The sequence below is a fragment of the Chenopodium quinoa genome, unplaced genomic scaffold, assembly GCF_001683475.1.
Source record: "Chenopodium quinoa cultivar QQ74 unplaced genomic scaffold, ASM168347v1, whole genome shotgun sequence".
Classification (NCBI taxonomy): Eukaryota; Viridiplantae; Streptophyta; class Magnoliopsida; order Caryophyllales; family Amaranthaceae; genus Chenopodium; species Chenopodium quinoa.
This window is the reverse complement of record NW_018744996.1, coordinates 1,463,016-1,484,707: the sequence shown is the minus strand read 5'-3', so window position 1 is coordinate 1,484,707 and position 21,692 is coordinate 1,463,016. Positions and strand designations below refer to the sequence as shown.

General features: G+C 39.8%; 1 protein-coding gene and 1 long non-coding RNA gene across 2 annotated transcripts; one reads left to right on the top strand and one right to left on the bottom strand.

Moving 5' to 3' along the window:
* Positions 1 to 6,143: 6,143 nt before the first annotated feature.
* Positions 6,144 to 9,896, bottom strand: LOC110707118. The gene is made up of 5 exons (XR_002508430.1): positions 8,214 to 9,896; positions 7,993 to 8,112; positions 7,820 to 7,897; positions 7,609 to 7,733; positions 6,144 to 7,528 (listed from the first exon to the last, which is right to left on the bottom strand). It is a non-coding gene; the product is annotated as an uncharacterized LOC110707118 (long non-coding RNA).
* A 3,482-nt stretch (positions 9,897 to 13,378) lies between these two features.
* On the top strand, positions 13,379 to 14,365 carry LOC110707158. Its single transcript, XM_021885167.1, has one exon. The coding sequence runs from the start codon at positions 13,379 to 13,381 to the stop codon at positions 14,363 to 14,365; it is 987 nt and encodes a 328-aa protein (XP_021740859.1).
* The last annotated feature ends 7,327 nt before the right edge of the window (positions 14,366 to 21,692 follow it).

Here is a 21,692-nt window from a genome sequence, read left to right as displayed (position 1 = left end):
TCACCAACTCATTATCAACTGTACTCATTTTTAATTTCTGTGATCGACAACTAATCTCTGCGATGTACTTGCTCAACCAATCCATTCCCAAAATGACATCAAAGTCACTCAATCCAAACTCAATGAGATTTGATAAAAACACTTTTCCTTAGATTTCTAAAGGTACATCTTTAAAGGTCTTGTTACACTTTACTACCCCATCCGTAGGAATAACTATAGGCAAATCTACCTCATCTACGGTTTTCAAACAGTTTGATAATTTTGGAAAAATGGCCTTTGAAATGAAAGAAAAAGTTGCACCAGAATCAAACAAGACTTTAACAAGAATAGAGTTAATAGAAAAGGTACCAGTGATGACATCTTTCGTGGAATTAGCCTCATGCATACTCATCACATTCAGTTTCCCTGGAGCTCCACTCTTCACCTGATTTCCCTTATTATTATTGTTGTTGCCTTTCGCTCCATTCTGCTGTGCCCCCTTGTTTCCTAAATAGTTGTTATTTACCTGAAAGTTCTTTTGAGCCCCTCCTTGATTATTTCCCTGCTTGTTTCTATTGGGGTCCTTGGAGAAACATTCATACTCCTTGTGTCCTAACTTGTTGTAAGCATGACAAGTAACCAAATTTCCATCACAATCTACCAGGGTGATCGTTTTTACACCTCTTGCAGTAGAAATGTCTTGCTCCCCTATTATTTCACTGGGTAGAGTTCTCAGCTCCACCATTAAAGTTTCGTCCTCTGTGACGATTGTTGCCTTGGAAATTATTGTTTTTGTGGAAGTTGTTGTGATTATGGTGGTAATTCTGTTTCTTGAAGTTGTTCTGGTTACCTTGCGGGTTTCTAGAGTTCTGTCCCACCTCTTTTCTCTTTTCCTTTCCTTCCACTTCAGCTATCTCTTTCATCTTCTTTAATTCTAAGGCATATAGGTGTGCAGCTCTCCCATACACTTCATCCAAGGTTTTAAATACTTGCCTATATAGCTTTAATTGCAAATCAGTAGTCAGTCCACTCTCAAACTTCTTAGCCTTAGAATTTTCTGTAGAAACAGACTCTTACGCAAATTGTGACAGCTCAATAAACTTGGTATAGTATTCAGTGACCGACATAATCCCCATTGCAAGGTTAGAAAATTCCTCAGCCTTTTGTTTCTGTAAGAAGCTAGGGTAAAACTTGTCCCTAACCTTCTCCTGAAACATAGTCCAATTGAATCCAGGTAGTGCCTTAATGGTAGCTTCATTTTGCTGCCACCAAAGGTCAGCTTCACCCCGAGGTAATAGGTAGCACAACCTACTTTTGAAGTTTTCGGACACCCTACCGCCCCAAGTAGCTTCTCAAACTCCCTCAACCAGTTTTCCATCATAGTTGGATCAGGCTCTCCTTGATAGGTTGGTGGCTTACTCTGCGCCACCTTTTTAAACAGCTCTCCCTAAGCATCTACATTATTGGTTGAGTTCCTTGCTAATTGTTGGGCAACAACTGCCAACTGCCTCACAACTTCACTTAGCTCTCCTACATCGTTGTTATTACCACTCCCTCCTGCCATCTTTCTCCGCCTGAATTAAAACAAAAGGGTCTTTATTAAATATGGTCTTGTCTAGATCACATGTTAGACACCCATCTAACTAGTTAATACCCTTGAAGCATACACATTAAATTTTAAGCTAACAAATTGGGATCACAAAACTTAAAATTCCCAAAATTTGCAGCTTTGTCAACCAAATATTGACTGCTAACCAACCACACATTTAATAAAGCATCATTTATATATAAAAAATAATTCCCATGGATTCCCAAAGTTTAGAAATGAATTATTGGAATATTTGTGAGTAAGAAATGGCTTCTTGGAGTAGTGATACGAAATGAATGATTTGGGAACGAAATGAATGACTTGTCAATAAAATGAATTAATTGACAAGGAAATAAATGAAATTTTATTGCTGAGTAAGAAAATGAGTAGAATACTGAATAAAATAAGTTTAAATAATTTATGCAACTACATAAGTTTACTAACTCACTATGGATATGCCACTTATTGCCTTACTGAAACTGAAATGATTAAAATGCGGAATCAAATCTAAGAATCCTAAAAGAAATGAAACTACAAAAATCTAGTCCTTTTGAACATTATCCTTCTTCTCTGTAGATTGTTTGTAGCTTCCAGGATCGAATTCAGGGTCATCTTCTTCCTCCATTGATTCAGGTGACTCTGGTTCTTGCTCTACTTGGACAAACTCTTCATCTTCCTCATCGTCAAATGAAATGTCGATTATAATTGGAGTTGGAGGTGGATTTGGATTTGGAATCTCCATAATGGAACTCTCAACAATATGGTTACTCTCATCCATCATCTCCCCTACTTCCTGCTCTCCATCTGTCCTTGCTTGATTACCCTGAGTGGGAGAAGAACTTCCTGACTGATGACTAGTGGAAGGGGAATTATTCCCTACCAGATTTTCATAGTAGTAATTGGGATATGGAATGTGTAAGTGCTGGCAATGATCTTTCTCAACTCTAACGAGGTATGAAATCAAGTGTCTGTAGTCAGGGTACCACTGTCCATAGAAATTTTTATATTTAAAGTAGTTTGGGATGTCCCTTGGTAAATAGAAATCAGAAAATTTTGCTTTGACAGCAAGATATAGGGGTTCATCCGGAAGACAGTGAATAATCATAGTAGAAACACGATCAGGAAGATCATAATGCTTGTCTCCTAAGACATTGCTCATGTGGGAAAAATAGAATTGGATTTTCTCGACATAGTCAAACGGATGTTCATTGTTTTTCTTAACTAGAGTACCAATCTGGAAAAGTTTGTTAGGAAGAATCGGCATCCTGTAAAGGAAAAGGCTTAGAAAAGAATTCCTTTCCCAAAGAAAATAAAATAATACAATTCTTGTATGAATTAGGTTCAATGTTTAATCAAACAATTTCACCTATTTTTAATCACATAATCACATGCTTTCAATTAATCAATCCACATGATCAAACATCACAACCTAAAATTTAATGCATACAAGAACATGATTATTTCTAACTTATATGCCCAAATTCTTTCCTACCCAAGCTCACCAACATGCTTTTAAAAGCTTTTAACACATAATACTTACCTCAATCCTTGCTTTCCTGCAAAATGAACAAACTAAAAATATTTTTGACTCCTCTTTTAACATTAATTTTCGAAAATAAGCCCCGAAGAAGACCAAAATATTCGGCCAACATAAAAAAAATTCGGACACCCCAAATAAAAAAAAAATTCGGATGACCTTCATTAAAATTTATTTTTTTTGGATTTTCTACACAAATAAAAAAAAAAAATTTCGGACCACTTTTTTTTTTTTTTTTTTTTAAAAATAATGAATAAATTTTCCGGTTTTCAAAAGTTAAAATAAGTGAAAATAACCTTATTTTAAAATAACTTAATTAAATAAGCACTTGGCCAAGTTTAAAACAAAACATTTTAAAACACGTTTTTGGCTTTAGTGGTAATAAAAATCTCAACCAAATCTCCCAGATACCACTTTGTAACACCCTAGAAATTAATTTCCTTTAAAATACCTGTTTTGCCCTTTTAAAATATGAAATAGGAAAATCTAAGACATTACTGCCACCGTGAAAACGGCTAAGGCAAATATCAAAGACACAAAACGGAAGACTTTCTTTAAAACCATTTAAAACAAGTCAACTCAAAAGTCAAACCAAACGAAAGTAAAGTCAAACAAAATCAAACAAAGTCAACCTACAACTTGGAACCATTGTAGCCCCTTAAAACCAAACAATACTGAAAACCTTTACGTTAGTCTCATGAGCATAATAAAAAATAATATTCAAAGCAAATAAAACACATCATATGGAACTAAGCATGAATCGCTCTTCACTCAAGCCCATCATGAAAATGCTTCATCACCTGAAAAACTTCTCTCTATTTGTCCCCACTACTCGCCATTAGAAATGGGTCGTCGTAGGGACAAGGTAAAAACAAGGTCAAACAAACATACAACACACAATCAACAATGCTGAGTACATAAGCATATTAAAACACACTAATACGCTTTTATCCTATCATCACACAACTCACCTTGTTGCACCTGCAAACAAGCATACAAGACATTCAACACTTAACTAGACAAATACAAATGTCCATTTAATTTGATTACGCATCGAACGAGTTTCCAACCAAATCCATGCCCCAAATATATTGAGGTAAACTACACCTAGAGCTAACCGGGTAGGCAAATGTCACATGAAGTGACTGGAGGTCTTGCGCATAAAATAAATAAAAAGGAAAATACAGCGTCCTGTACTCCCAATAGAAGTTATGGTCAAATATAAAGTCGCATAACTCCCCCCATATGTTCATACTCAAGGTATATACGTTCCAAGAGTTTTGATTCGTAATCTCTTTCACTTTAGATTGTTTACATATTATTATACTTGGTGATGACTCTCAAACCATAACACAATCAAACATTATATTTCATTCAAGCAATCAAACATACCAATTTGATTCTTGAATAATTAGTGACCACATAAATTTAATTGTTGAACCCTTTTTAATCTACCACATAAATTTAGTTGTTGAACCCTTTTTAATCTACTTCGGTGTCAAAAGACACCTTAAACGCATAATGCGCTGCAAATCCTATCCCTCGGTGTTAAATAACACCTTAAGTGCACATAAGCACCGCAATATAATTTAATACTGTGTACTAAGACACTTAAATAGCTCAATTCCTCATGCTTATAGCATCAATAAAAATTATATGAACCATAATAACATTTCCTTTTCATATTCCAAACCAAAATGAACACTTAGTTTACTTAAACATGCTCTCTATCATGATAACAATAAAAGTGTGGTTCATAATCAACATGCCAACATAATTAATTCCAATCACCAATCCATCATAAATATTTCATACATCACAAATCATTTACCAACATCAACCCAATCAACAAAATTCAACCAACACCTATCATGATACTACTTGGAATTAATTAAATAAATCCTAGCATGCTTTGACATATTCAATTAATCACCAAGTACGCAAACGTACCTTGAATATGGTCTCAAAATCGCCACGACTAAATAAAATCACTCACTTGGAAGTCTCCTACAAACCAAAATTACAAAGAGGCATTAATACCTATTTCACACAAATTCCAGCAATATATACACTCTTAAATCACTCATAAACCTTCTAAAACAAGCTAAATTTTAATTAAAAACCCTTACTTTTATTTTCAATTAATGGGTAATTAAAAATCCTTTCAAGAAACATGATTATAGCTTATATATAAAAATTCCAGTTTTATTAAATCATTTAAAATTGCTGAAATTGTGTTTTAAAACACCTATTTCAATAATTTAAATCACCCATAAACAATTTCCATCAATATACATAAACTTAGAAACCTAGGGTTTATAATTTGGGGCTTTTTTTAATTCAAAACAAAATCTGAAAATTTATATACAAAATACTTATATCAAACATCATAAAAAAATCATCACAAAACCCAAAAACAATAATTAGATCATGGCTAGATTAGGATTATAAACAAAAATAATTTTTTTTGTTTTTTGTTCGAACAACTACAGCCACGACCACAAGGCCAGGCTGCTGGCGGCGAGTGCTGTGGTGGTGGCCGCCGGCTGGTGGGCAGCCGTGGTGGGGTGTGTGTGGGTGGTGATGAACCAAAAATAAAATAAAGGGGAAAGGGAAAAATTAAGGGGAAAAGAAAATAAGAGGAGAGAGAGAGAGTTTACCTTTGGGTATTCTCCACCTTGGACAAAGTTTGATTTTGCTCATATCATGGGTATTTATACCCTCTCTCAATAACCCTCCTACTTAAAATTCCTTTACTACCCTTAATGATACATTTCTATTTAAACTAGTATTTTGACTTTCTTTAAATTACCACTGACTTTAAAAATTTTCTTTTATAAAATAATATGCCCCAAAGTTTCCAAATCATGAAATAAAATATTTTCAAGATTGTTAAATAATTAAAAATAAACTTTTAGTTAAAATAATTCTTTTTAAATTAATGAAACACCATAAATAATTCATTTCGAATTATTTAAATACTTTAAGAAATTCTTATTTAAGTTAAAATACGTATAAAAATACGAGGCATTACAATATTGGCTATTATACAGCCAATATAGAAAGGAGAACTTCAGTCAATTAGTGTAGAGATGATCACTGCATCAATTGCAGCTTCCTGGATAGCCACTGGCCAACGACCAGCTGACGACCTGTTATTACTAAAGAATAACTCCATCGTCCCAATTCACTTACCAGATCTATTAGATTTGGTACACTTACCAGCTGCTTTGAAGATAGCCATACAAAGGATACTCTCAAAGAATGGGGGGTACGAGGGTTATGGTTTCGAATTGCAGAGATGTAGCAAGGTCCTCATTTCTACCCCAATTTGAGCATGCTTGACCTACACATGCCTGATTTAATTGTGTTGACCGAGACTAGATCTTTTGTCCGTATGGGCCGTTTCATCTGTAGCGATGTGAACATATACAAATCAACCTGAAGATCTGAGTATGGTGTCTTTGGAGGGGTGTTGCTAGTTATCCATTCTAAGAATTTATCCGTCAACAATGATCTAGAAGACAACTCAATGAATGTTGTAACATCTTAGCTTATTAGTAAGAATGTCATTAGTAAGTTAGTGTTGTCAATAGTAAGTTTCTCATTAGTAAGTTCGTTTTGTCTTTTATCAGTGCCATATATGTAATGTTTGTAATCTTAACATGTTTTGAAATGGGCCAGTCCAACGTACGAATTATCCATTTATCGAAAGTGTTCATAAACAAATGCCAAAATTCTTTGAATGAGCCCTTGGCTTGACAAACTGGCCATTTCCAAAAGGATCCACTAAACTTATGCCAAATACTTCTCTTAGTACTTGTGGAGGAATAATTCCACGATTTTCATACATTGTAAACATTGTAGATAATAAAGCCCAAGCCAAAAAATTGTCTAACATAACCCATATAAAAGACCCAGCTCATTTTCGACCATTATGCGAATTACTGTTTTTGGCCCAGGCATACTAAACGGCCCAATTCACAAACGTTCTTCGAATTATCCTCAATCCTTCTTCTTCAAACCCTCTTTGTCCCCTGTTCTCAAACACTAGAACATTGGATCCTCCTTCCCCAAACCCTCTCTAGAAAATGGTTTCAAATTATGAAACATATAACCCTTCACCCGTGCAGGACATCGATGCCCCATCCCCAACCCCTTCTCCATCTTTAATCCCAACAAGCAGGCCAAATCCTCTCGCAACTCCTCCTTGGAACCCACCCTTTACTCAACAGATAATCCAATTATGGAACACCAATAAATATGTGAATCTTAATGGTACATTACAATAACAGCCGCTTTTGTCATCCAACTAGAAAGATAAACTCAGTATACGGGAAAAACCCCTCCTTGTAAAGCACAACCATGGTGGTCATTCATTCTCCACCATTAGGTAAGTTGTTTCCATTGCCAATGCGAAACGCCTGAATTCAAACATAAACTTAAAACTAAATACGAGTACAGCAGCAAACACATGTGCACCAGTTAAGAAATATGAACTCACGTCAAAATCATATGTTGGGCCGGACATATCTATAGAATATCGGGTTCTAACAAAACAAGGAATTCCAGCATATCTCATCCTCCTTGCCTTAGGTGCTTTAAATGTATATGGAATTTCCTCGTCCCCTACAGTCAAAACATCATTTAGATTACAAGTCATGGATATTGATGGATACAGATTTCATTAACATTTATCCCATATGAATGCATACCTGGTTGTACATCACACTAGGACCATTGCTATACAGAGTCTCCCTCGGATGGTCTTCTCCGTATGCCACATCAATCATCTGCCAATTGCAACCAATGTTTACAATAATCAAATCTTAGTACAAAACAACACTCCACAAAGGGAAAGATTTTACCCCCATTTTTCCAAACTCACTAGTAGGAAACTGTCGATCCAGGCTAGCAATAGACTTGATCTCTTGCATATTCCACACCTTCAGCCTAGGAAACATTCCTCGCTGCAATGGAACCTTATTCAGCCGGTCTAATACAAAACCTGCACATAGTGTTTCAAATAACAAGGTATTCATTACATTTATCATAATACTTATTCGAGACAGTATTGCCGTAACGACTAACATAGTTAATGCATCTTACCACAATGAATAACAAGCATCCTCCACATCCTCCAGCAGAACCTTTGGCATAAAACCTGGCGGGCAAATGTTGTCACACTACAAAATAACTTCGACACAACCAACCCACATCAATCATATTCATTACACTCTTGTGTACATGTTAACGCAGGAACAAGATCCGCCGAGAGTCCAGGGGATTGGGTGGGGCATAGAACCATATGTAGAGACATTAATAGAAATAAAGTCTTAAATTTAACTTCCTCACCATCCATCCATCCATTCACCCTCAAGTCTTTCCATTAACTCATGATTAACATATATACCCTTACTAGTGTAGACCCGCCCTTCATATCTACTACACCTAGTTTCCCACGAACTACCATACTGACTCAGTAATGCTTCAACCTTGTCCTTCATTTCAGAGGTCATGTTGTTCTTCGTAGGAACTGGCTTCCCACCATTTGGAATTCCTAAGACATAATACACTTGGTTTGCGGACAAACTAAATTCTTTCCCATCCGGGGAAATTAGAATTTTGCTAACCGGATCAACGTGAGTCAGTAGCCAATATGCTAATTCCCTAGGCAACTGCATCCCTGAGGAAGCGAGGTGTAATAGACCCCCAAACCCCATTTCAGTTAACCAGAGCCTATGTCTCCCATTAAACTTCTGACAAATTCTACCGAATGACAATATGCGACACGTTAAGTTTGGAGCTTGCACATAATCCTACATTACTATTCTATTAAAGCCAAATTACGTCATTTACTTGAAAATACAAGAACACAAACCTTAGAGGTACCAATTGAATGATGTTTCAACACTTCACCACTAGCTTTTACTAACCCACTAATTCTCATGCGATCATCCTTCAAATTCACAAATACGTACAACAACAATGAAGGCTGCACACACATATGCAGTCAAACACTGTAGACCACCAACCAAACACAGAAAAATGCATTCACAATCAGACAATTACCTTAAACAGCTCTGGATACAGCGGTCCAATCTCGCCACTCTTCTCCCTCCCACCCTTTTCATAAAACAAAGTTCAAGATTCTTCACAATAAGTACATAACACAAAGTTCATAACACAAACTTCAAGATTCATCACAGTAAGTACATAATACAAAGTTCATAACACAAACTTCAAAATACAAAAGTATTATGTACTCATAAACCAAAGTTCAACCAATACCTTATCACTAATCCTTTTCCTTTTCGCATTCCGACCAAGTTCCTACACTAGATGTCATGCATCAGGAAACACAACTTTACACAAGAAAGTACTTAAAGGCCCCTTGATAAATGTCGTTTGTTTCTTAGAGTTATAAACTTGAATTTGCTAAAAAAAAAAACAGTCATGTGAAATCTTGTTAGATTTGTTTCATTTTATGCTTATAAAATACACTAGGTTAGTGTCGTGCGATACACGGTTAGAACATAAAAATAAATTATAGATTTTTAGCATATATTGAAAGAAGACAACTACTTCCTCTGTTTTCTTGATTACTTCATAATTAAATATGAAAATAAAATTCCCAAAATCCATCATTTTCATATATAATTAGGAAAAATCAATCAAAATATATTATTAACTATTTAATTTTAACAACTCCACGTAAAAATCATAATACGCATAGAAAACCCAATTTAAAATTCAATTTAAAACCCTGTTAAAAAAGGGGGAAAATAAAATAAATTCCCATAAAACTAAAGCAATTAACAAACAATCAAATTACATAAAAACACTTTTCTTAAAAAATTACATAAATACACAATCAAATTACCATACCATACTCGATCGACGATCGTACAATGAAATAAAAAAAAGTTGTGTAACCTTTTTCAAATAGTATAAGAAGAAAAAAAGGTCTAGAAGAAGAAGAAACCATATTTCAAAAAAAAAAACTTATTTTCCAATAAAAATGAAAAAGAAGGAGAAATAAAATAAAATCAAATTTTAACACACACTTGATATTTGACCATTAATAATTTCGATTATGTATAAGTAAATTTTTTAAAAAGTTGATATTTGAAAAATTTATTATAAGGGGAATCTAATAAGATCAAACTTGTTAAATTATTTTGATTGTCTAAACCATAAAATGTGGTCAAAGTTATTTTATTTTAATCACATAAATAGTAAGTGAGTCGAACTTTCAGGAACGGAGCTAGTATATTAACACAGATAATAATATTTTTAATTATAAAAAGAGTGTCAAGTTAATTTTACTAAAAAAAAAATATGTGTAATTTAGTTTGCAACTGCATTGTTTAAATGAATCGGTGATATTAATTATTAAACAAAATATTAAATAACTCAATTCTTTGCTACCCCTGTGTGCAATTATTTCCTATGTGTATTTGTGGCCATATCTTTTCTTTAAGGTGGCCCTGTGATGATCCATTTCATAGTTGTAGTTAATGGTGAGCAATCAAGATCTAGCACCAAAAAGACTGTAGAGAAGCTCAAGAGTTTTGATAAGTATGTTACAACGAGTTTGTACAATTGTGTTAATAGCTCATTTAATTTATTAAGATGTACTTCGTAGTTGAGACTTTGCAATTTTAGCACTTGATATGTTATTAAGTGTGGCGGTGATACTTTTAATTTAGGTGTCCTTTATTTTTTTTTAATTAATTATTAGATAGAAAATAGGGATGTTTCAATAACCAACAAGGATTGGACGAAAAGTAATATAAAAGCGTAACAAACGAGTAATATGCGTAATTTCATTCTTTTTTAGTACAAGGCAATTCGTTAAGGAAAACTCACATGAGTAACGACTAATCATCTTATACTGAAAAATGATGATGAATGATGAGTTGATAACCAACATATAAATCTCATTGGATACTCCACCTATTAGCATTTGTTTTTAAATGGAATCATATGTAGGGTTTGTATGTGATCATATTCTCTCACAAAATGAGCTTGTCTAGCCCAATGAAAGAGAAAATGAAATATACTTTAGTTGGCTAGAGAATATAAACATAACGTAAGGCCCAACAACAACAAAAGAGAAGAGATATGAAGAACCAAGGAGATGATGGTCCCAACTCCCAATGTCTAAAATTTGGCATCATATATTGATTACTCAAACATAAATATCTTATAAGACTTAACTTAATAAGAAAAGATGTCCTTCTTTGCAACTTACCATAATGATTTATTAGACGAAATAATAAGGTTGAAAGTATTCTTACTCCTTATTAGTTAAGCTTCATTTAGTAAGAATGTTGAGGCGATGAGATGGCCCGTCTAGTATTACGTACACATACTACTATGGATGACCACCTTCAATTTTTTTGCCGGTTAGTACTAGTGCTAGAGCAAGGGGTATGATACCCAAAATGCATTGGGTGAGTTGAGAAAATTAAAATCAAACGAGCACACCATGCATCTAGGTCTCTTAGCTTAGTGGGAAGGGCTAACCTCAAATAAAACATGAGATGTGTTTTCTCAATCTCTTTCTGTTTAGGGTAAAAATACCCCACCACGTGGACCAATCCCATAGTGACACGTGGCCTAATTATCGGGCGACACGTGTCCCTATAGGAAGATGACACGTGTCAGAAAAAGAGAGAGTACCTGAAATGAGAGCAAAGGGCCTCCTTACATCAGGAGACCCAATTCCGAGAAAGCCGTAAAACGGCGCCCCCATTCGGACACGTGCCTTCTCCTGATTGCGCCGCCAATCAGAGCACGCAATTCTAGGGCACTAACTCTAAAGGGGCACACTTTCCCACCCTTATAAATACCCCAATCATTTATGATGGGAGGGGTGAAAGAAAAGACATCATTCTAAGAGTATTGAAAGCTCCAACTTCTCTCTACTTTCTCTCTCTACATTTATCTCGCTTTCCGGTCACTAACTTGATCGTCGAAGGCGAATATTCCGTATACCGGAATATTCGTTATTTTGCAGGAGACCGTCCGGCTATATTCACGACCAGTATCCCGAGGTATTCCAAAAAACCCTAAAACATTTGGCGCTGTCTGTGGGGATACTCGTCTGAAATGGCTAAAGATGGTCAGACACCCGGTCCAGGTTAGGACGGGCATGTAAAGAATCTCATTGCTACCATTAATATAAGCGATCCTCTGACTGCTTCATTTCATGAGGCCGAGGATCCTCCGGTGACTGCTGGTTCCTTGAAGGCCGCCTTGAACAAGCTTCGAAGGGAGTTTGAGAGTAAGATCCCTTCTTTGTCATGACAGTCGTTCAGATGGAAAGGAGAAGGTGCTCATAAGAAAACTCAGAGCAAGGCAGTCAATGCTGAAGATGCTGGGAATACCCCATTTCGACGACATGCAAGGTCACCAAGGGTGCCTCGGACAAACTGGTTCAGGCTCCTTGAGAAAGCACAGTCGTCTAGGGGGCAGACCAAGCAGCCTCAGAAAGAGCTGAATGAGCCGTCTAGACGCTGGAAGGATGCGAGAGACTATATCCGGCACAAACAGCGGGAGTGGGCAATCTACTCGGACACAACCTCCACTCCCACCATGCCGAATGATTTCTCTGGCCATACCCTCTCCAAGCATACCAGCTTCGCCTGGACCAGAAGAAGTCAAGCTCATCGTACTCCAACCCCAGTTCTTCTAACTCAACCATTTCAATATCAGAATTATGGCACAATTCTGTTGCCTACTCCCCTTGTCTTTGGACATTACGGGCAGAATGGCTAGCCGTACGACCAGGCAGCTTACCTGGGCGGACCGGCCGAACAACCTCAGCCCATTGATTGGCAAATGCGCATGTTGAATCTTGGTGACAAGTCACCTCCGTTTTCTCAAGAAATTCTCAACTCTCCTCAACCAGCAAAAGTGAAGAGTGTACTTGTGAGTGCCTATGATGGTACACGCAACCTAGAAGAGCATGTCACCTCGTACAGAAACCTGATGTATCTGCAAAGTGTGGGTGATGCCACATGGTGTAAATGCTTCCCGACCACCCTCAAGGGTATGGCACAAGACTGGTTCGTCTGCCAGCCGGGTGCATCAATTGTTTCACAACTCTCAGTCTGTTATTTCTTGGAAACTTCTCCTATAATATTCCACCCCAGAAGACTAGTATTAACTTGGTGACCAATGTCCAAGGAAAGAAAGAGGGGTTGCGCTCGTACGTCCGGAGGTTCAATCAAGAGAAAGCTCGAATTCAGAATCTTCCAGATAAGATGGCCTACTTGGAGTTCCTTCGAGGGTTAAGGTATAATGGTTTCAATTTTGACTTGGTCAAGAAAAAGACTCGGACATACGCAGGTCTTCTGCGGGAGGCCGAATCATATATAGAGGCAGCTGATTTTTGTTCACTTACAAAATCAGAAGAGCCGGCCAAGGGGGCCGAGAAGAAACAACCTTCTCGGCAAGACTCAGTCGGCAAAAAGAAGAAAGGAAGCAACAAAAGAAAAGAAGTCTGGGTGGTCGACTGCCAACAGACGAAATCAAAGAAAGCCAAGACGTATGAGCCCCAGCATGAATACAAGGATTACTATTCAATCTTGATGGAGATCAAAGACAATTTCGAGTTTGAGAAGCCTCAGCCCTTGAGAGGGCCGGCCCAGTACATAAACAAGAACAAGTACTATCATTACCACAAAGACGTGGGGCATGACACGAACGACTATAACCATTTAAAGAGATTACTTGATAAGTTGGCCGAGAAGGGCATGCTCAACTCGTACGTTCTAAAGTCCAAGTTCACCTACTCTCAGACGGACAATAAATCCAAGAAGAAGAAAAATAATGAAAAAGAAGGTGATGGAAACAACATTGATTCAAGATTCATGGACGTTATATTAGGCGGCATTGCTACAGGCAACCAAACCATGAAAGGAATTAAGAAAGATGCTTGGAATTTTGAAAAGGTAATGCACACTGAAGGGGTGAAGGTGGAGCCCTTTCCAGAGGTGACGGTCTGCAAGGCAGACCGAGGTCCGATCAAAGCCCCTCACAATGACCCCATGGTGTTCATCTTCAAAGTTGTCAATTTGAAGGTCGGCCGAGTGTTGATAGACACAGGCAGCTTGTTCGACACAATCAGTTTAACTAGTTTAAAAAATTTGAAGTTTCCAGAGCATGCCCTCAAGGATATTTCCCACCCGTTAGTCGAGTTTGGTGGGAGCATTATTCACTCGGTTGGACGGATAGACGTGCCCATCTGATTAGGTCAAAAGGAAGAGAGAAGGGATATGGTCGTCCGCTTCCTAGTTGTTAAAGAACTATGTCATCCTTGGCCGCCCTACTTTGACATCAGCTAAGGCAGTAATCTCCCACATTTAATGCTGATGAAGTTTAAGCGGTTTGATGGGAAGATAGGTTCCATTCAAGGAAATCAGAAGATGGCAAAGGAATGCAATCAGTTGGCCGTGAAGCCAACATCTCGTGGACAAGGAAACACGTCCGAGCAAAATTTCGAAGAAGGGTCACTCCAAACATACCAGATCGGCCAGAAGCGCAAGTCAATGAAGAAAGAGTAAGAATAGAAGTTAATGACTATCGCCCGGCCAGAAGAGTTAAGGCCACGGCCGGCCAATGATCATACAGACATAGTGCTCGACCCAGTCCAGCATGATCGGACGATCAAAGTGGGCACTATGGGCATCAGTTTGCTTGGGGATGACTTGGTGAATTTGTTAAGAGAATTCAGAGATGTGTTTGCTTTCGAAGTTCATCAGATGTCGGGTATCAGACCAGACTTAGCTGTTCACAAGTTGGTTGTGAATCCGGCTCTGAGGCCTGCTCGGAAAAAAAAGAGAAACTATGGTGAAGAAAGGAATCAGGCGGCCGCAGCTGAAGTTAAGAAGCTGCTAGACGCCGGATTCATTCGGCAATGCCACTATTCTGATTGGGTAACAAATGTAGTTCTTGTGAAGAAGCCGAATGGGACTTGGAGAATGTGCGTAGACTATTCCGACCTCAACAAGGCATGCCCTAAGGATAGTTTTCCCTTCCTAAAATTGACCGCCTGGTTGGTTCAATGGTCGGGCATACCCTGATGAGCTTTATGGACGCATACTCCGGATTTCACCAGATTCCTTTGTAGGAAGAAGATCAAGAGAAAACAGCATTTTTGATCGAGCAGGGGCTATTTTTCTACAAGGTTATGTCATTCGGCCTGAAGAATGCCCCTGCCACGTTTTAAATCAAAGATATGATTGTTAAATCAAAGACGCTGGCTGACCATCTGAGGACTTGTGAATACGGTCTTCAGAGATCATATCGGCTGAAACATGGAAGCCTAGATTAATGATATGATTGTTAAATCAAAGACGCCGGCTGACCATCTGAAGGACCTCCGAGAAACATTTACCGAACTCAGGCGGCATAAGATGTTGTTAAATCCAAAGAGGTGTGTCTTTGGTGTTGAGTCCGACAAATTTCTTGGATTTTTAATTGATCAGCACGGCATGGAGGCTAACCTTGAGAAGATCCAAGAGGTCTTAGACATGAAATCACCCAGAATAATAAAAAAGTTCAAAGGCTGACCGACTGTTTAGTTGCGCTCGGACAATTTCTGTCAAGATCAAGGGATAAGTGTCGTTAGTTTTTCCAAACTATCAAGAAGAAAGCAATGTTCGAGTGGACAGAGGAGGCCGAGGAAGCCTTTGTACAGTTGAAAAATCATTTGCATACCCTTCCTCGGCTCGTTAGTCCACTCAAAGAAGAGAAGCTATATATGTATCTTGCAATTTCTAATTATTCCTTAAGTGTCGTCCTGCTTGCTAAAAGGGAAGGCCATCAAATACCTCTGTATTTCATCAGCCATGTCCTACATAATGCCGAGCTTAGGTATCCACCCATTGAAAAGTTTGGCTTGGCATTTTTCATGGCATCAAAGAAGCTAAGTCCCTATTTTCTTACTCAGGATGGAAGAACACTGAAGACGATGATCGTGTGTACGCTTGGACTGGCTTCAAGGTCGGTGTCGATGCTAGAGAAGCTGCTGAGAGCGGGGTCCTATTGTGGTCTACACGGACCAACAGTTGAAGAAGCCATTCACAACATTGGAGGCCAGTGGCCGAATTCTTAAATGGGCCTTAGAATTGAGAGGATTCGATATCACATTCGAACCTAGAAAATCAATCAAGGGCCAAGCCTTTGCAGATTTCTTGGCCGAAATGACACGATCGGAGTTACAACCCGCAGGGGATCAGATCTGGAAAGTTTTTGTGGATGGAAGTGCAACAGCAATCGGATGTGGCGCTGGTATCATATGTCAATCTCCAGAAGGAGACAAGTTTGAATATGTGTTGAGATTCTAGTTTCAAGACTCTAATAACGAAGCCGAGTATGAAGCCCTACTGGCCGGCCTTAGAATGTGTAAGGCGGTCGGGGCAACAAAAATTGATGCTAGTTCGGACTCCCAATTGATAGTCAGCCAAGGGAATGGTGACTATGAAGCCATGGAGTCGGCCATGATGAAGTATATTCAAATGCTAAAGGATGAGGCCGAGGGCCTAGATCACTTCACCCTGCAACAAGTCCCCCGGTCCAAGAATCATCAGGCGGACACCCTCTCCAAGTTAGCCTCCTCGGCATCATATGATACTCCAAGATCTGTGTTCTGGGAAGTTAAGGAAAAGAGGAGCATCGATGCCGAGCCTGTGCAAATCATTTACAGAAGCTCCGCAGGAATTGTCTCCTACCTCAAGGATGGAGTCCTTCCGGATGACCCAAAAGAGAGCTGGCTGATGAAGAAAAAGGCGGCATAGTTTGAAATGAAAGGGGAAGACTTGTTCAAAAAAGCCTTTGTGAAACCATATTTGAAATGTATTACGCCTGAGAGGGGGCATGAAGTGTTGGACGACCTCCACCAGGGGCATTGCGAATCACGCATAGGCGGATGAGCTTTAGCTGAAAAAGTTAACAATCTGGGGTATTACTAGTTGAGCATGAATTCAGACGCCATGGAAATGGTGAAAAAATGTGACAAGTGCCAGAGATTTGCACCCCTCATTCACCGCTCGGCAAATATCTTGTTGGCCATAAGTAGTCCACTTCCCTTTGCAAAATGGGGTATGGACATCTTGGGGCCGTATACTCCAGCATCTAGGCAGAGGCGGTATGTGTTAGTTGCCGTTGGCTACTTCACAAAGTGGGTCGAAGCTGAGGCCGTCTGAGGGATCAAATGGACAAATGTATCTGCCTTCATCTATAAGAGCACTAACAAACGCTTTGGTGTGCCGCAATCAATGGTGTTCGACAATGGACCGTAATTTGAGACCAACCAACTGAAGGATTGGCTAAGCGACCAGGGCATAACGCATTGTTTTGCCTCGGTCGAACGCCTAAAGGAAAATGGCCAAGTTGAAGCATACAACAAGTTGATCTCTAATGGCATCAAGCGCAAGCTTGAGAAAGCAGGCGGCCTATGGGCTTATGAGTTGGTTAATGTGTTATGGTCCATTTGTACGACAGTAAAAATTTCAAAAGAGGAATTCCCATTTTTTCTGGTTTATGGTGCTAAGGTCGTGCTCCCAATTGCGATGTATGAGCTTACTGTCCTAGTAATTATATATGATGAATCGACCAATTGGGAGGCCATGAAGACCGCCCTAAACTTTCTTCCAAAATCTAGGGGCAATGCGGCGCTTAGACACGAAATTTATCGTCTAAGGATGACGAGAGCATATAATCGTAAAGTGTCTATGCGGCCTCTTAAGATTGGTGACTTTGTTTTAAGAAAGATGGAAGCGGTAGGCCGGGCCAATAAAGATGGCAAGTTAACCCCAAACAGGAAAGGGCCTTACCAAATCAGAGAAGAAGCCCGAGATGGTACATACCGTCTCGAAGCCTTGGAAGGCCGTCCTATTCCTCGTACATGGAATACGGAAAATCTAAAAAAATATTATGTATAAATTTTTGTACTTAGCCAAACAGTTGTATATACAACTAGGCCTAAACGGCCGAGCAATGTAATTAAAGCCATACGACCAAAAATAATGTAATTTTGACAATATTAATGAAAAGGTCAAACATTGTTATATTTGTTATTTACTTTATACGTTTACTTAGTGTTAAGTAGAAATGCCGACTAAAAACAGAAACAGGGGTGGCTTGCAAGATAGCAGCTCGGCCCTTGAAGAGGGCAAAGCCGAATAAGTAATATAGCACAATGTAAGCCGCCCAAAAAGAGAATCGAAGCTGCTTGCAACTTAGTATCTCGGCCACTGAAGGGGCATGATCAGATGGCCGAGTAAAATGCCTAGCGAGGGCATCCCCCAGTTAGGCAACTCGGCCATAAAAGCCAAAATGGCTAATCACTCCATCCGGCCATAGAACGGTCGAACGGAGGAAACAAAAGATAACCCGAAAATTGCCTAAGGTATTTTTACCCTAAAGTTAAGGGCATACCTAGGCGTCCGAGCCCAATAAATACAATCAAGTTGAAAAAAATACTTGAGATATTATGAGTGCATCCGAGAGATAGCATCAAAGGATGACTATAAAATTGATTCGGCATTCGCCTAGTCCAAGGGCAATCATTATTATGATTTGATTAACTTACAAGTTGTCATACCATTTAAGGTATAAAATCTACGAAGTTAATCAAACCTTCTTGAGTATGGACTAGGCAAAAAGCCGAATAAAGGGGCATACCCCCAGCAAAGCATTCGTACGCAAAGCATGAAAAATTATTCAAAAATGCTTCATGTTTGCGCAAAAATTCGACTGATCGGGTAGCTTCATGTGCATCTCCTTGGCAATGTCTGCGCAAAACCAAAAAAATTGTTAGAATGAACAAGCAAGTTCTTAAAAACATAAGTCAACAGTCGTATGAAGATTTAGCTTACCGTCCGAGAAGGATGGAGGAGATGGAAGGTTGAATGAAGGGGGGGTATTCGCTCGTCCCCTACCTCTTGTGAGCAGATGCATTGTCCTTTGGCCGACTGAGAAGCAGCTTTCTGCCACTCAGATTTATCTATCACCTCGACATGCGGAGTCGAGGCCAATTAAGTTGTCGATCGTTTTTGCCGGGGATGACTTACCCCCATTGTCCGCATGGACAGACTCACAGTGAAATGCCTCAGTTTATGGATCCACGGGCTTGGAGACCTCACTAGGTGACAGCTGGGGTTGCTCTCCTTTAGACTGCTTCGAAGCAGTTTGCAGCGTGGCCTTGGCCGCTTTGGTGGAAGACTTGGCCCTTTAGGTTGTTGTCTTCCTAGCTTTGGACGACTGGCCGTCCTTAGAAGCAAAAGCCGGCTGCTTTCTCTTCGACCGGGGAGTAGGAGTGGCCGCCTGAAAGAAAAAGGATAAAGTCAAATGAAAAAGTGTCCGAGTAAAGTTGAGAAGGTAACACCTTCCCAACCAATCAACTCGGCAAACACCGGCAAAAGACAGCGTTCGAGTGAAACCAGATAGGATACCTTTCCTAACATACCAGCTCGGCGCAAAATCAAGTTGAATTATGTCCGAGTAAAATGGGGAAGGACTCTTCCTCCCACACACCAACTCAGCGAAAAAAAAAGAGAGAGAATTGATTGTCAGTACCTCCTTAGCCTGGTCATGTTATTGTTGGCGGAGTTTGTATTACGCTAAGTCCAGATCAGACATGTCAACCTCCTCCTTCTGCTCTTGATCCAGCATTCCGAGGGCTGCGTCTGAGGAAGAAAATGGAGGAAAAAATGTTAGAATATTTCTATGTTGCAAATAGCATTCGAACGGCTAAATCACAAGTTTCCACCTTGAGTGTAGTTCTAGTATAGGCCACAGGCCGACATGAAAATTGGGTTCCTTAGCCACAAGGCCAGAGGAATCCAATTGAGCGGCACGGTCATCGTCTTTCCATCCCTGACTACCTTTCTGACTCCGAAGTAGTACAGTTGGTGCATATAGTTAGGGTGGACAGGTGGCTTGTTGGGTCTACACTGCACGCGGCCGAGCTGAATTGGATCGGCATTGAACCGATTCATTAACAAGTTAAACTGCTCATCCTTTGTCTTAATGCAGTAGAATCGGTGCTTCCAGTCTCGCCACTTGGACGGCCTATCCATCACCACCATATAATCTCTTTGGGTGCTCAAAATAAACCACCCGTCCGTGCCAGCATCCAGGCAGACCATGGAATGCATTTCACAAAAAACTGGGATGTCCGGCTTGAAGCCTTACCGAAGGCAGGTCACCAGATAGCCAAAAATATTTAACCAGATCTTCGGCACCAGCTGGAAGATTGTAATGTTGTATTCATCCAAGAGCTCCTGGACGAACAGATGAAGAGGGAAGCAAAGGCCCACTTCCAAAGCAACACGGTAGACGTTGAAGCATTTCTTCCACTGTCGCTTGCTCTCCCGAGCGGCCACCGAGTAAGAGCGAGTGGGCGCTACGATTTTGTAGCGTTCTCCTAGGTGGAGGAACTTCTTGAACTCCTCAAACTTCAAGTGCAAGAAGGATAAGGCGGTATCGCCAGCATACGGGTCCTTAAAGTTATCAGCATTTGGTTCTTCGGCCACCTGATCGGCGTTCGGGTTCTCAGCCTCTCCTTTAGAAGTTTTAAGAGGCGACCCCAAATTCAAAGGACAACATTGTGTCCTTCTTAGTAGTTTCGGTCGAGCTCCCTCCCCTAGAGCCCTGGCCGCCTCTAGAAACAACGATGCCTTTAGGCACCAAGGGCCTCTTGCCCTTATCTTTCTTTCCCCCAGCGTCCGCTTGGTTTCCAGAAGGAAAAGGGTTGTGAGGGGGCAGGTCGGCCAGTTCAACAATATGGATGCCAATTCTAGGCCTGACCAACCTGGTAATTTGGATTGGAGGTCGTTGAGGATTTTGAACGGACGCCCCAACGTCCGCTTGAAAAGAGGAAGGATGCCTTCTAGAAGATGGAAGCTCGAACGACATCATGACCGAGCTGGCGAATTGAGGGAAGCGTAGTTCCGGATTTTTCCCGGACGCATCCATGGTAGAAGAAGTGCTTGGCTGATGTTAGCGCTCTTCAAGGGACGTGGTCACTTCAACCGCAGAGCATTCATTACCGCTATCAGCGGTTGTATTTATGGTCTCCTCGTCCGTATTACTCGGATTATAAGGGACTAAAGGGTCCACCATACTCCCATCAGGGTTTCTGGGGACGTCCCGCTCGTACGTTTTCCTCGTCGCACCATGTTTGACTGCAGCGACAGAGAAAAATAGGTGGGGGTGAGTTGGTACGCACTAGAATGGACCCACTCCATAGAGAGGAGGACTCGTCCCCGTCCACTCTAGACTCCTCAGTCCCAAGCAAACGGTCGACCTCATGAGAAAAACAGACGAAGCCAAGTGTTGAGCCAGTTCGTATTATAAAAATAAAAAACAAGTAAAAGAAAAAGGGAAGAAGTAAAGAAGAGCAGGCGGTTACCTTCGTACATGTAGAGAACGTTGAAAGTCTTGAAGGTTGACCGCAAAACTCAAAAATCTGACGGCTAAGCTCTCGAAAATTTGAAGGAAAACTACTTTCTCTCTCTAAAAGGCTCTGACTTCTCTCTAAAATTCTCAAAATTCCAAAGTGCCAAAATG